Below are 15497 nucleotides of genomic sequence, written 5' to 3' on the forward strand. Positions count from 1 at the left end.
ATCCATCCATCCATCCATCCATCCATCCATCCATCCATCCATCCATCCATCCATCACCATCTGCTTTAAGGATAGCCCCTTGCCAACTCATTTCTGTCACTAGTTTCCAGCGTGACCTTGGACAAAACCTCTCCAGACCTCAGTTTCCTCCCATATAAAAGGAAAAGTGGAGCGTGATGGCTTCTGAGCGATGCTCATTGCTCTGGAATGACCTCAAGGCGCATGTTCAGTTTGGACAGAATTCCTCAAACACCCTTGAGATGACCAGATCACAACAAGACCAAGGCTGGGAAAGTGGACTGGAAAATGCCTAAGTGGCCCTTTTAGATGAGAGAAGGGCAGGGGTCGACAGGGGCTATGTGAGGCCCAGGCTTTCCAGATTTGCCACTTGCTGTGATCACTTCTTTTCATTAAAATAAAGCCACGGTGCTATATCTGGCCTGAGTAATGAGGTAAGTGTGGGAGAAGGGGCAGAGGAAAGGAAAATTGGCAATGGAGAAGTCACTTAACAGCTCCCAGGAGGCCCGAGAGGCACCTGGGCTGTTACATCAGCCTCCGCCGGCAGGGTTCAAATGCACCCCCTGCCACTAATTAGCTGTGTGATTTTGGACAAATCATTTACAGTTTTTCTCGATTTGTAAAGGAGACAAAAATACCAGCTCTGTGTGAGTCATGGGGCGGTGCTGAGGGGCAGATGAAACACCATTTGGGGAAGTCACTGGGTGGCGACAGGGGGACAAAGAGGCCCCATCTGGAGTCAGCAGATCTAGGTTTGAATTCAGGTTCCAGAATACAGGGAAAGCAGGGCTTCTCTACCTGGGGTCTGGGAACTTTAAAAAATTGGGTTTTTAAATATTCTGAAAACTGTATTTCAGTCACTGATGTTCTCTGTAATCCTCTCTCTTTTTAAGATGTATTTAAGAACATGACTCTCCATGGGCTTCAGAAGACTGCCCAAGGAAGGGCTCCTAGGCCCTGATGCAGAGCAGAGGATTTGGAGGGGGTTCCAAGTGAATCGAGCAAGCAGTGGCTTCTCCTTCCTTTCTTATACAGAGGGCCAAATGCTTTAAACCAGATTCAACAAGGTTTTCATCTCACTCATCTTCATTCGTCTTCTCTGCCCCAACAGAAGCTCCTGGAGGACAAGGACTGTTCCATTTTTGTCTCTGAATCCCCAGCACCCAGAACAGTAGCTGGTATACAGTAAGCACTTAATAAATGTTTGCTGAATGTAATCCAATTCACTCTGCTAATATGTCATGACTTTGGGCAAGTCCTGAAGGTCTCCGTTTCCTCATCGGTAAAATGGTGGCATCTACCAGGCCAGAAGCTGTGGGCGCCCGGGGAGTGGGCAGATTAGAACCCTGAGGGGCCTCCATTTGGCTCAGGAGAGGGGATGCTGGGACATACTAAGGGGAGGAAAGCTACAGGATGCTGGGGGACCGAGGGAGCCTTGGGAGTGATGGAGTCAAGCCTCATGGCTGGCAATTGTTGGGATGCTGGGCTAGGACCATTTCTCACCCTCCCAGCGGTAGACTGAACAAGCCTGCAATGGGCCCTGGACCTCATATTCAAGGTCAATGATTTAAACCAACCCATACCCACAAACAGCTCTCAGGAGGGCTTGCCTGATATGTGGTCACCCAGCCTTCCTTGCATACCTCCAAGGAAGGGGAACTCACCACTTTTCAGGGACTCCCAGATCTCACTCATGGGAAGTTTTCCCCCCAATATCAAACTGAAATCGGCTTCTTTGTAACTTACACTCATTGTTTTACCCTTGGGACTAAACAGGAAAAATCAGATCCCTTGACACAACTGTCAGGGCCCCCCACTCTAATAATGCCGTTATGTCTGCAGTTCTCCATAGATTAAAAACTAGGGGTCCTCTTGGCTACACTCATTGGCCTTCTCTGCTTATTATCAATGTCGTTCAATTGTGCTCTCTGAACTGAACAGACTATCCCAGGTACAGTCTGACTAGGGGAGAGGTGGCAAGAAATCAGGAAGAGCCAGGTTCAAATCCTTATGCTTGCTCTGTGGCCCAGGGCAGGCACCCCAAGGTCTCTGAGCTTAAAGGTCCTCATCTGTTAAATGAGGGGTTTGGACTCCATGGCTCCTAAGGTCCCTGTGAGCTTTTCTGTGATGGCCCACCCCAATTCCTGGAGGAGAGTGGGGACAGTGGGAAGCTGGGAGGCTGCCAGGTAACTAGATGGGGTGCTCTGCTCCCCTAAAATGCTCCCACTGCTGAAGTCAACAGTGGACATGAATGGAAGCAAATCATAGGCAAGGTTCTGCATCATTTTTAGAAAGGTATATATGGGGACTGGTCTGTACTTAAAGCTACGTTTATTGGATGGGGAATGCCAGTATTGTGTCTACAAGGGCGATCTTGGGTCCAAGGTGTCAGGCTTTGGGTATTCTCCCTTTGGGGCCACAGGCCCTGGTGTAGCTGATAGCCTTAACTCCAGGGGCATCAGTAGATGGCAGCAGGAGCCCCGGGCAGACATAACAAACCCTATGTCATCCCATGAAACTGAGAAGAGCCGAGCAGGTACATACGCTGTCAGGAGGGGGCTCTCCACCCTTGGCTTCATCCACTGCCAGAATGTGGCCAACAACTTGCGGAGCCTCATCCTGAAACAGAAAGGAGGTGAAAACTTGGCTTCAGTACATAACTACACTGTGGTTGTTGCTTTCAGCAGAGAAACAGCTTTTCCAGTTAGTCGTTGAAGGACCCAGATTTCCCAGTCCAAAAAGGTTCAGGAAGGTATCAAGAGTGCCTCAAGTCCCACTGTCCCAGGGAATTCAAAGCAAGCCTTGGCCTCCTCGGTGGCACAGTGGGAAGGGTTAGGAGGACCTGAATCCAAATCCTTCCTCAAAGTCTTAACAGCTTTGTGACCCTGGGTCAGTCACTTAAACTGTGCCCGTCTCAGTTTTCTAGATTGTAAAAATGGCGATCATAGTCGCACACATGTACCAGGGTTGTTGTGAAGAGAAAATGAAATAACTTTTGGAAAGTGCTTTGCAAGCCTTAAATGGCTGTAAAGTGGCTGGTTAGTTAAAAAAAAAAGATGATGAGGTGAGTTATGTGCCGCCCTCCCTCCCAATGACCATACCTTCCCCTAATGTGCTTTATAAGATTTTGTTAAAGGCTCCAACTAGCTACATCTCTACCCAAGAGGACTTTTAATCTCTATTCAGGGTTATAAAGTCTCTCATTTTGGTGACACTGACACACACACACACACCCACACACCCACACACAGACACAAACACAGACACATAGACACACACACACACACACACAGACACAAACACAGACACATAGAAATCCCCATTGCATAGATGGGTAAAATGAGGCTGTCAGATGAAATGATTTAGCCAATTGTCATTGCTGGGATTTGATGTTGATAAAACTTGACATTTTAAAAGAAATTCTAAGCCAAATTTCTTGGATGCCTGCTGAGTGCCAGGCACTGTGTCCGCTGGGTGAGGGCAGGGAGTGTTTGGATTGTCTGTCTAGTCTCAGCACCTAACACAGTTTTGGGCACACCATAGGCACTTAATAAATGCTGATTAGATTAGCTGGAATTGCTGGGTGCTAGAGATATAAGGATAAAAACAAAACAGCTCTTGCCCTCCAGGAGCTTATAGTCTAATAGGAGGAAAAAGAGTAAAAGTAGAGAGAATCTGGATCTCTCACATAGAGGAAACACTTAAGAATGAAGACTTTGCTCTTGGGAGGGAGGGCGAGGATGAGGAAGGGGAAGAAAGGAGCACGAGCTGAGTTGCAGCTGAGGAGTCTGTCTGCAGGTGGAGGCAAGGCCACACTCCTGCACAGCCTTGACCCTTTCAACCCAAATCTCCTCCTTCTCCCTAATAGAAACCTCGCCCTTCCCTCAGTGGAACTGGGCACATTTAGATGGTTTGGGGGGAGTGGCAGGTGGTGGGACAGAAGAGCTGTCCTCAAGGATTTATGGGACTTTCCTAGAGGAAGAATTAGCCTCGGTGTGCCAGACCCAGCTGTAGGAATGATGGGTAGATGGGGTAGAGAGGAAAATTTAAACTTCATATCAGAAGGGAAAACAAAGAATTCAAATGACCTGAAAGTGGAATGGCTTCTGTCAGGAGGTTGTGAGATCTCCATCACAGGAGCTGTCCAAATGAAGCCTGGTGCCCACACGCTGGGAGCAGAGGGGATGCTTGTTCAAGTGGAGGGTAGAGGGGCCGATGCCTTGGATCTTTCCCTATTCTGAGATTCGCCTGCCGCCCTCCCTCCCAATGACCATACCTTCCCCTAATGTGCTTTATAAGATTCTGTTAAAGGCTCCAACTAGCTACATCTCCACCCAAGAGGACTTTTAATCTCTATTCAGGGTTATAAAGTCTCTCATTTTGGTGACACTGACACACACACACACACACACAGACACAAACACAGACACATAGACACACACACAGTCACAAACACAGACACATAGACATACACACAGACACAAACACAGACAGACATACACATGCGCGCACACATACCCACACTGACACCCACACCCACACACAGACACACACACAGACACATAGACACACACACAGACACACACAAGCTCTGTGTCTTGTGCCTAATTTTGCTTTACTTGGCTGCCTTTCTCCCTTACTTCCATAATAAATACTGCTGCTCTTCAGCAGAAAGAAAGCTGAGGTTTCCCTGGGGCTGAGTCTGTGCCCCTGAGAGTCAGAAGGAATTTAAGAGTTGGAAGGAGCCGCAAGCGGCCTTTCAGGGAAGCCCACACACTAACAGAATCCTTAAAATCACATGCCCGATGGATGGTCATCCAGCATTTGCCTGAAGATTTCCAAGGGGGGAGAGGAAGAGACGACCTGTCACCTTTCAAGGCAGCTCTTCAGGACAGAAAGCGAGAAGGAAAAAACCAGCCTCTCTGGGGCGAGAACACAGAGGTTCTGCAAACAGAAGTCGTTCCCAGCTTCCCACAGAAACTTCCTCACAAATAACCTGATAGAGATTTAGTGATAGCTAGCATTTAAATAGCACCTACTACATGCCAGGCCCTGTGCCAAGTATTTTACAATTGCTATCTCATTTGATTCTCACAATAGTCTTGGGAGGAAGGTGTTATTGTTCTTCCTGTTTTACAGAAGAGAAAACAGGCCAACAGGTGAAGTGACTGCACCAGGGTCATACAGGCAGTGTCTGAGAACACATCTGAACTCGGGTCTTTCTGACTACAGGCCTGGCGCTGGACCCACTGCACCACACGGCGGCCCCTGACTTCTAGATTTAGAGGCTAGCCTCCCCATTCCCTTCAAAGTTTTTCCTTGAAATTTCCCACTTACAATACAGACCCAACGGTGCCATTCGATTTTTTTTTATGCCTAGGATAAACTGAAATTTATCATGTGTGTAAACCTCAAGCGATTTTTTGAAGTACAAGATATAAAGAAAATCGAACTGTGAAACATGTTCCACGTCTCCACACTAGAATTCAGCATAGCAACAATGTCCACGCTCCAAAGAAAGAAATCACCCAGGAGAAATATGCTGGTTTTTTCCTGCTTGTTCCCGATGCCAAAGGGGGATTCTTAGAATCCTGATTTTGATATGTGTCTTCATGTGTATATATATATATATACACACAAATATTTTAGCTCTGTTCTCTAGCAGGAAATGAGCTTCCCAGGCCAGTGTGGGCTCCCACATGGCACCAGCCGTCCCCTGGCAGCTTGCTGGTGGAGTGTAAATTAGCAAAGAAAACTGGTTTCAGGAGCACAGCTCAAGATTTTGCACGAAAAAAGAGAGCAAGATCTTCCTCCTGAGAGTTTAGGTCTAAGAAAAGAGAAAATCAGTTGCAGCTTTAACGGCAGACATAATTATTCACACGCTATATTTAAAACATAAGGGGAACACTCTATATGCTCTTAGGGACAATTTCTAATCAACTGCGGCAAGGCAGAGAGATGGAGAATTAAGTCGGTATCAGAAATGATTGGGCTTGACTTCCAAAAAACCTTTGTTCAAATTCAGATGCTGTCACTGACGCAATATTATGGAGGTAAATACAGCCAGCAAAATGTAAACAGAAGAAATGACCAAATTTTCTCAGTCTTGGAAAGGAGGAAACAAGAAACAAATCTTAGAAACTCTTATCTGTTCTTCAGGACCAGTAAGACACACACACACACACACACACACACACACACACACACACACTGCTACAAGAATAATTTTCCTTCATCTAAGACGAAATCACATAAGTCACATATTCGGCCAGCTCTCAGGGTTACCTATTGCCTCTAGAATAACATATGTCATTGTTCAGTCATGTCTAACTTGTGGTGATCCCTTTTGGGGTTTTCTTGGCAGAGACACTGGAGGGGTTTGCCATTTCTTTCTCCAGCTTATTTTACAGATGAGGAAACTGAGGTAAACAGGGTGAAGTGACTTGCCCAGGGTCACCCAGCTAGGAAGTGTCTGAGGTAGGATTTGAACTCATAAAGAAGAGTCTTCCTGTATTCACTGTGTCACCTATCTGGCTTTACTGTGTGTGTTACACAGGGTTAAATATGTCTTTTCCTGGTAACTGAGAACCAGTTCAGTTCAGAACGAGCAGAGGTGACAGCCTTCCTGATTCCAGAGCCAGCACTTCTAGCTGTCCCAGAGTAACATCTATTTAGCTTTCAAAGACCCCTTCAATCTGGCTTCAGTCGCTCTCTCTAGCCTCGCTGGGTATTACTTCTTCCTTTCCCCAGCTCTGTGATCCAGCCAAACTGGTAAATCTCCTGTCTCTCTGCAATTCTACTGGCCATCCCCTGTTACTAGTATCCACTCCCTTGCTGCCCCTGCCTCATGCAGCTCAGGCCCCATTTTCTGTCAAAAGCCTTCGCTGATACTTCTGCTAGGGCCTTTGCTCCCAAGGGTGTGTGTATGTGCATGCATTTATTAATTTTATATTTATGCTGGATGTATTTTTCAATGTACTTCTTATCTCTCCCATTTCAGAATAGGGGTCTCCAATGCTTAGCACACTGCTTGGCACAGAGTACATATCTGGTCAATTTTCACTGGTTGGTTTACTGACTAGATGGGTAGTATAGGGTAAGAGCCTTTCTAGGTCCTGGGGAAAAGAGAAAAGAGAGTCATTGGTCTAGAACTGGAGTACATACAATGTTTCCAAGAAGAGGAAACTAGAGCCCAAGGGCTTGGCCTTAGGTGATGTGGGGAAGCATCAGGGGCAGGATCTCCTGGGCAACCATTAAGAGAATTCGTTCAGACCATGGATGGCATGGGTAGAATTCCATTTCATTGGGTTTTAAGAATTTTGTTAAAAACATGGGGGGAGGAACCACTTTGGAAAAAGAGGTGATCTGGGGTTTCCCAAGAGCAGAACCCAAGGGACAATTTTCTTAGAAAGGAAACTCCTGAGGGCAGAGATTGTTTTGTTTTTCCCTTTGTATCCCTAGAGGCTTCATGGAGAGCCCACACAAAGCATTTAGGAAGCATTGGATGAAGGTTAGGACTGAACAGCATATGGACACCAAGAAGGCTGTTCCTGGTGACCTCTGGCATTTCCTGCACATGAGGTAGGGGAACCTGGGGGGAGGATCTGAGCCCCGTGGGAGGCTTTGTGGGGTACAGTGGATGGGGCAGTGAAGACTGCTGCGGGGCTCTGCGGGGGCAGGGGGGGCTCAAGGTTAAAGGGTTTTGAAAGGATGGCTGAGGAGGGGGCCTGGTTTGGAAACTCTGTTTCCCAGCAAGCCAAACTCTTTTTATCTGAATCTGATGCTGCTGCAGCTACTTCTGATCAATGAGGATAGAAGATAGTGGATCCTTTTCTATGGGGCAGTCATTCACAGACTTGGACACAGGTATTCTGTCCTATTCTAAGTCTTATATTCTAAATAAAAAGCTCCAGTTTCCTCAACCATCCTATTTTGGCATGAACACGAGGCCCTTTGCTATCCTGGTCACCACCCACCTTTGGTGTCATCTTGGATTATTAATGCCCTTCTTGGAACACCTTGTTCTTCCTGGTAGAATGTAAGCTTCTTGAGGACAAGAACTGTCTTGTTGCTGTCTTTGTTGCACAACACATGACAAACTACATCCTTAAATGAGGGCACCTAGGTAATGCAGTGGATAGAGTATGGGGTTTAGAATCAGGAAGACTCATCTTCCTGAGTTCAAGTCTACCCTCTGACACTTACTAGCTATGTGACCTTGAGTAAGTCCCTTAACCATATTAGCCTCAGTTTCCTCCTCTACAAAATGAACTGGAGAAGAAAATGGCAAACCACTCCATTATCTTTGCCAAGAAGACTCCAAGTGGGGTCACAAAGAGTTAGACGTAACTGAAACAACTGAATGACAACCATGCCAAACTGCTGACTAATACTGAGTTTGTATTACACCAAAGCCCCCAAGGCTTTGTATGTCTGATTACCCAGAAACGTTTTCCATTTTGTATTCGTGACGCTGATTTTTTTAATCCAATTATATAACTGTACAATCATTGCTATTACATTTCTTTTCCTCTTTGGACCATTGTTCTTTGGATTATCAGGATCTTTGTGAATACACACATACTTGAAGATAAATTTGTAAGAGAAAATGGGGCTAAATTATCATTGAAGAAATTGGAATCATCTGCTGTGACACTGTCTAAAAAACTGGAGAAGAGGAGAGGAAAGGGTCAGAGGGAGTCTGTCGAGGATTTCAGTTCCCTATCCCAACCCTGACCATCCATCTAAAGCAGTAGATTAGAACAAAGATTTCAAATCAACCTACTTTATGCTGTTTTGCATCCCCCAATCCCCACCACCAATCACATTAAATGCTCCTTTATCCCTTTCAGAGAAATATGTAACAAGGCTAAAAAGTCTTCATTGAGAGAAACAAACATTTCAATATTAGAAATGCAAATAGTTTTGTAGGCTTAAACCTAAGGCAAATATGCATATCACAGAGGACTGCATATACTTATTGAATTCAATAATCCTGGATTAGACAAAACAGAACTGGAGGACTATGGGTATAAAATGTTGTATGTGGTCAGACTTTTTCAAAACATTGCTTAATTTTGCTTAATTGTTTTTCCCCATTTTTGAACTGGGAGGGGGAAGGGATGTCCTGTAAAACATAAGATATATAAAAACAAGATACACCAATAAAAACGATTAAAAACAAATCATGGAAAAAAGAAACAAGTGGGATATTGTGAGCTAACTTTTAGGTAACTCTTCAAAAACTAATCTCATTTGAATGAGTATAAGAGATGAATAATTCATTTCCAATAGAGAGCCAGATTCCAGGAATACTTACCAGTTGGGTACGGTCACTCTCTGGTAATTGCTTTAGATCAACTTCAGTATTGGCTCCTTCTTCATTGCTTATGGCTTCTGGACCACTCTGATCCTGAGAGGGATTTTAAAAGTAAAAAGTAAGATGATCAGACTTAGAATTCATTGCATTACAGAGTCCAACAGGATTGGGAGAAGCTTTTTAGTCCAATGTGTATCCAACTGACAATCCCTTTGGCAACACCCCTGATGAGTGTTTCGCCAGCTCTTGGTTAAAGACCATTAATGAAGGGGGATCCCCACCACTGAAGATCCAGGGTCACCGGCCCACGATGGTGCTTAGGTGTTATTGCTTTCTTTTTGAAACGGTCGAGACCATCCTTTTAAAGTAGTAGTGATAGTCGTCATGATCATCATAATAAAAATAATAACATGGATGATAACAGCTGGCATTTATAGAGTGCTTTAATTTTGCAAACCTTAAAATATTATCTCATTATATTAAATATATAAATATATATTATATATATAAACATACATCTGGCATTTCAGTGCTTTTATCCCCATTTCACAGTTGAAGAAATTGAGGCACGTAGAGGTTAAAAGACTTGCTCAGGGTCACACAGCTAGTAGGTGTCTAAGGCTGGATTCGAACTCAGGACTCCTTGACTCCAGGACCAGCACTCTATCTACCACTCTACTCAACAAGGTCAGGTATAGAATTCTAGCTCAGAATTTCTCTTCATTTTTCCTTCTTTAGGAAATGAGTATTATACTTCACCTAGTTCTAAACAGATTTTCAGAGACAGAAGGGACCCGAGAGCCCATTGAGTCCAACAGATTTTCAACATTCTGAACCTTTACTCATATCAGCAGATGTAATGAAGTAGTAAGGATGTGCAGTGGTTGGAGCACTGGGCTTGGAGTCAGGAAGACCTGAGTTCAAATCCAGCTGTGTGACTCTGCCTTTATCTCTCCTGCCTCATCAGTTTCTTCAACTGTAAAATGGGCATCACAATAGCATGTATCTCACAAGGACATAAGGAGATACATATGGAAAATATTTTTCAAGCCTTAGAGTGGTATAAAAATGACATCTATCATTAATAACAACAATGATGATGACGATCTTATCTCCAGTTCCTTTAGCTGGTAACAATGGTGACAACATTTTTGGAGAACCTTAAGATGCCCAGATCATTAAAGTGAAGCTGAGGGACTAGCCGACCATCACACACCTGGGAGTCCCTAACGATCATTTGTAAAAAGCACATTAATAATATATTTGCACAATAATTTAAGGTTTTAGGGCGACCTTTTAACACAAGTCACTGCCCTTCCCCTAAGCAGTCTCAAGGGCCTCATAATGAGAGCTGAGCTCTAATTATCTACCATCTACATACACCCAGTATGTATGTATATATGGACATGGATGTGCATTTATATACCCAAATATATATATATATTCCTATGTGTATGTAAATATGTGCATGAATATATACACGTACATAGGTGTATCCACACAGTGTATTAACGTCTGCGGTGTGTTCCACGTATATCTGGGAGGTAGGTGCTGTTATTATCCCCATTTAATAGATGAGAAAACTGGGGCTGGCAGAAGCAGGAGGATTCCCTAGAGCCAACGAGTGAGTAAGTGCCTCAGGTGTTCTCCCGGATCAGAGCAACCAGACCCTAGGTTGTCAATTGTTATAGCTGCTTCCCTATCCTGGCCAACTTCCTCGTGATGCTCTCTAGCTTGCTGTACAATGCATCCTTCTTAAAGGTCTCATCTGCCATCAAACACGTCTTATAAGACATAGTCACGGCAATCCCTGGGCTTGCACAGGAACAATGAGAAGGACAAGGGTAATAACTGCTTCATGGTCACCATCTTGTTTGAAGTTCATGACCACCAGTGAGTCAGCTGCTGCAGGTGTTATTATCTCTAATTTACAGAAGAAAAACCAGCCAAAGTTCAGAGAAGTGAGGTGTTTTCCCACACTCAGAAGAGCTGGGCCTGAGCCCACGTCTTCTGCCTCCCAAATCTTCTGTCTGGTGCTGTCACATGTACGTGGAAGGGGCTCCCTCCTCATTCCCCTCCAAGCATCCTTCAGATCCAGCTAACATCTCATCTCTCAGCTGAGAAGCCGGTCCCAATCCTTCCTGAGGATTCCCTCTCTTGATCCTCTCTGGTTCACACTGCAGAAACCAACATAATTGTTTGCATGTTGTCTCCCCCATTAGACCGTGTGCCCCTCCAGGGCAGGGACTGTCTGGTGCCCTTCTTTGAATCTCCAGTGCCTGGCAAACAGTAGGTGCCTACTCAATGCTTATTGCCTGCCTCCTGACTCTTAAAGCTTCTCCTTTGTCTCCACCCACCTCCTCCATAAGGCTCCTGCTAGTGGCTTCACTGTCCACATCAGAGACCATGAGTTGAAGGAACTTCTCTGGATCCTGGTTCTCCTGTTTGGTGACTGTCTCTCCAAGACCGCCACCTCAGGAGAAGCCCTCACCGTGTTTCGTTTCACTCACTCCTCTCCAGACATCTCTGCTATTGCTGCAAGGCTGACCATTCTACCACCCACGCCAGAGACAGAGATGCAAACCTGGAGTCTTCTTTTGCTCAGTTCTCTAATTTAGGAACCATGAGCCATAATTAAATCAACTCTGCCATTGTTCTTGAATGGCAGTTATCAGTCTACAGTCCTACAGCCCCACTCACTACTCCTATACCATCCTGGACCAAAGTACCCCTCCCTGGCACTTCCCCTGTTAGGATGGAAACTCCCTAAGGGCAGAAACTGCCTTTGCTTCTGCACTTGTGAGCCCTGTCCTTAGCATGGTGCTAGGCACAGAGTGGGTGCCTACTAACAGCTTTTTTACTCATTCAGAAGAGTTAGACCCATTAATGCCAGGCTATGAAACCCTACCTCACCACTGCCACAATCTGTGGGGATGAAGGGGTCTTCCTCACAAAGAAACAAAGTGATTTTGTGGTGGAGTGATTCATCCCCTAGAAATAGGTCTGGCTGAGAAAAGAAAGGCTTAGGCATGCATCAGTTATGGTATTGTCTGATTCCAGACCTGGGTTTTAGAGGCTGGCTGGTGCAGTGAAAAGAGAGTGAGAAAAAGGAGAGTTCAAACCCCACTTCAGACACTTATCACCTATGGGATCCTCAACAAACCACTTAACCTCTCCGCGTCTCAATTTTCTTGTCTGTAAAATGGGGATAATAATGGCTGACATCTCAAGAGTGTTGTTCTAAAGATCAAATGAGAAAACAGAAATAAAGGAGCTTTGTGAAACTGAAAGAACTATATATATATATTATTATATCTGAACCCAGATCCCTACCTAGAAAAACAGCATCATCGATTAAGAGCTAAAAGAGTGCTCACCTTGTCCAACCCTCTGATTTTACAGATAAGGAAGCCAAGGTCCCCAGTTCCACAGTTACTAAGTGTCAAATGTAAGATTCGAACCTAGGTTTCTGATTTCAAATCCAGATCCTTATCCGTCTCCAAATCTAGCTATTTTTCTCCTAAACATCCTATAATTCAGGAACAAAATATGAGGATATTTAAAAAATGTATAAGGTACTTGTTAAAATATCATTGTGCATTCTGAAATTATGGAAAAGAATTATTTTCAAAGTCAGAACACTGTCACGGAAAGTAAAAATGAAAATAGGAGGCAGATTAATTATTTAAGATTCCAGAGTCAAGTTTCAGGAATAAGCTGACACTTTCTGCAGACTTGATTTTTTTGTTTGTTGGTTTGTTTTTGACACATTCACTCGTTACATAAGGAAACCAGAGGTGGAAAGTGGAGCAGTCTTAGGACACAGAAGCTGGAGTGGGGTGAGGATGGGTAAATGCTGCCTGAGTTATGGAGAATGCTGATTTTCCCGATTGTTCCATCTCCTTGTGGGAGGGCAAGAAGAGTGTTTGGGAAGCTGCATATGGGTTTTAAGGTCATTTGTCAGCTTATACCAATCAGCAATGGTAGAACAGCGTCCCAGGCTGATTGATGATCAGAGGGGCTCAGAGGACCACTCCACCTCTGCACTCTCTGAATTCTCAGCCCAATGTCTTGCAGGTTCTTAATAAATTGATGACGGGCTGGTCACTCCTCTGGGTGCCTGATCTGCAGAGTGGAAATAAAAACACGTGCACAGCCTAACTCAGTTAGGGATGTTGTTGTCAAGGGATGCTCTTAAAGGGTTATGGAAATAAAAGCTGCTCTTTGGGGAAGGGAGAATCAACCAGAAAAAAAATCATACTAGTGGTCTGGTCAATTTCATCTATTTCCTTCCTTTTTAAAGAGTGAGAAGAGCCTGGGAAAATACCCAGCTGCTTCATTTTCTAATTACCGGGAGAGTTGATTATATAAGCCGAGAGCAGAGTCGCCCCAGCCACACACCATTGACATTCGGGATTTGTCCCTTTTCATTTAGTCTGGACTCTTTATTGCACCCTCTTCCCCATGCCCTCCATCCAATGTCCTGTCTCTCTTCAAGTAACCCCCATGATTTATTATTCCCATCGTCAGCCTAAATTCCCAGACATTTCTCTTGGCAGAGCCATGTTTACGATACGTGACAAATCTCATTACCTTCCCCCCTCTCCCTCCCTTCATTGATTTATTTATAAGGCCATGGAACATTCTGGAAAGGGTCTGCACAATGGAAGGTAAAATGGAAATTATGCAAATAGTCCCCCCTCTCTCTCTACCAGACCCACTCCATCTCATTAAATATTCACAAAAATCCAACTTTCTCACAGAGTAAGAATTGGAAAACAAAAAGTGTTCATGTTGAGACTGGTTTTTAGAGGGATAAAATCGGCCAGCCAGTAAACATTTATTAAGTCCCTACTATATGCCAGCCAGGCACACAGTTGGAGGCAGCTATATGACTCAGTGGAGAGAGCACTGAACTGGGATGGAGTCAGAAAGACCTGAGTCCAAATCTGCCCTCAGACACTCAGTAGCTGTGTGACCCTGGGCAAGTCACTTAACTTCTGTTTGCCTTAATCCACTGGAGGAAGAAATGAAACCCTTCCAGTATTTTTGCTGAGAAAACATCACAGAGGATCACAAAGAGTCAGACATGACTGAACAAAAATATGCCAGGCATTGTGCTAAGCACCGGGGACAGATACAGTGAAAGACAAAAAGACATTCGCTGCCCTCAAGAATCTTACTGTCTAATTGGGAAGACAACATGGAAATAGCTATGTACAAACAAACTCTAGGCAGGATAAAATAATGGAGAGAAGGCACCAGACTTAAGGGGGATGAGGAAAGGCTTCTTGGAGAAGGTGGGATGTTCCTGAGAAGCCTCCTCAAGGCAGGATCCTGGAGGCTTTTCTACAGAGGGCTGGGAGCTCAACGTTCTTTAGAGGTCGAAGGACATGGTCAGGGTCGCACAGCACCCATGGGGTCCTATGACACAAATTAGGTTTATGATGGCTAATAATAAATTGCCCATACATTTATCTCCTTAGCCCACAGTCCCCAAATTCCTTTATGTCCCAGCTAAAAGATGCCCTTCTATGGCAAGCTGTTCTGCATCCCTCCAAGGTCCCCTGCCTTCTCTCTGTGGATAATTTCTAGTTTACCTTGTACAGAGCTTGTCTGTCCACAGTTACTTGAACATTGTTTCCCATTATCTTGGAGAAGCCTCATGGGCTGAGGCTTTCTTTCACCATTTTTTGTATTCCCAGGGCTAAGGACAGTCATAGGTACTTAATACATGTTTACTGATGGACTGAATCAGTGTCTTTGTCTATAAAACGATGGACCCTGGGGGCCTTTCTTGCTCTAAATCTTGGATTATGAGATTTCATGATATCTGATGCTTGTGTTACTGAAGTCCCTTACTGTTCTTGGGCCTCAGTTTCCTCGTGTGTAAAATAGCTTCTGACGTCCCTTCTAGCTCTTTATCTAGACTTCTATGACGCTGACTCTGGTGCTTTCCCCAGAACATTACACCCATGCCTCCAAGTGTTATGGTTCCTTTGCTCCTAACCATGGAGCACCGTGTTTGAATTTCCCACATCTGAATGGCAGCTGGTGAACAATGAGCAGTTATTAGGATACAAGGCAACACGATGCAAATGACGGTAATCCAAAGATGCCAAACTTTAATGCACCCACAAATTCACTTGGGGGTACTCCC

General features: G+C 44.6%; 1 protein-coding gene across 1 annotated transcript in view; it reads right to left on the reverse strand.

Annotated features, from left to right (window-relative positions):
• LOC138164910 (inaD-like protein) overlaps nt 1-15497 on the reverse strand; it is a 337451-nt gene that overhangs the window by 55840 nt on the left and 266114 nt on the right. The window contains exons 31-32 of the mRNA XM_069092869.1: nt 9338-9430; nt 2563-2637 (exon numbers count right to left, since the gene is read on the reverse strand). Coding sequence (XP_068948970.1) covers nt 2563-2637; nt 9338-9430 — 168 coding nt within the window. The remainder of the gene's footprint in view (nt 1-2562; nt 2638-9337; nt 9431-15497) is intronic.

This window comes from Petaurus breviceps, unplaced genomic scaffold (assembly GCF_028583685.1).
Source record: "Petaurus breviceps papuanus isolate PSGF00001 unplaced genomic scaffold, PetGlider_PUasm1.0 207, whole genome shotgun sequence".
Lineage (NCBI taxonomy): Eukaryota > Metazoa > Chordata > Mammalia > Diprotodontia > Petauridae > Petaurus > Petaurus breviceps.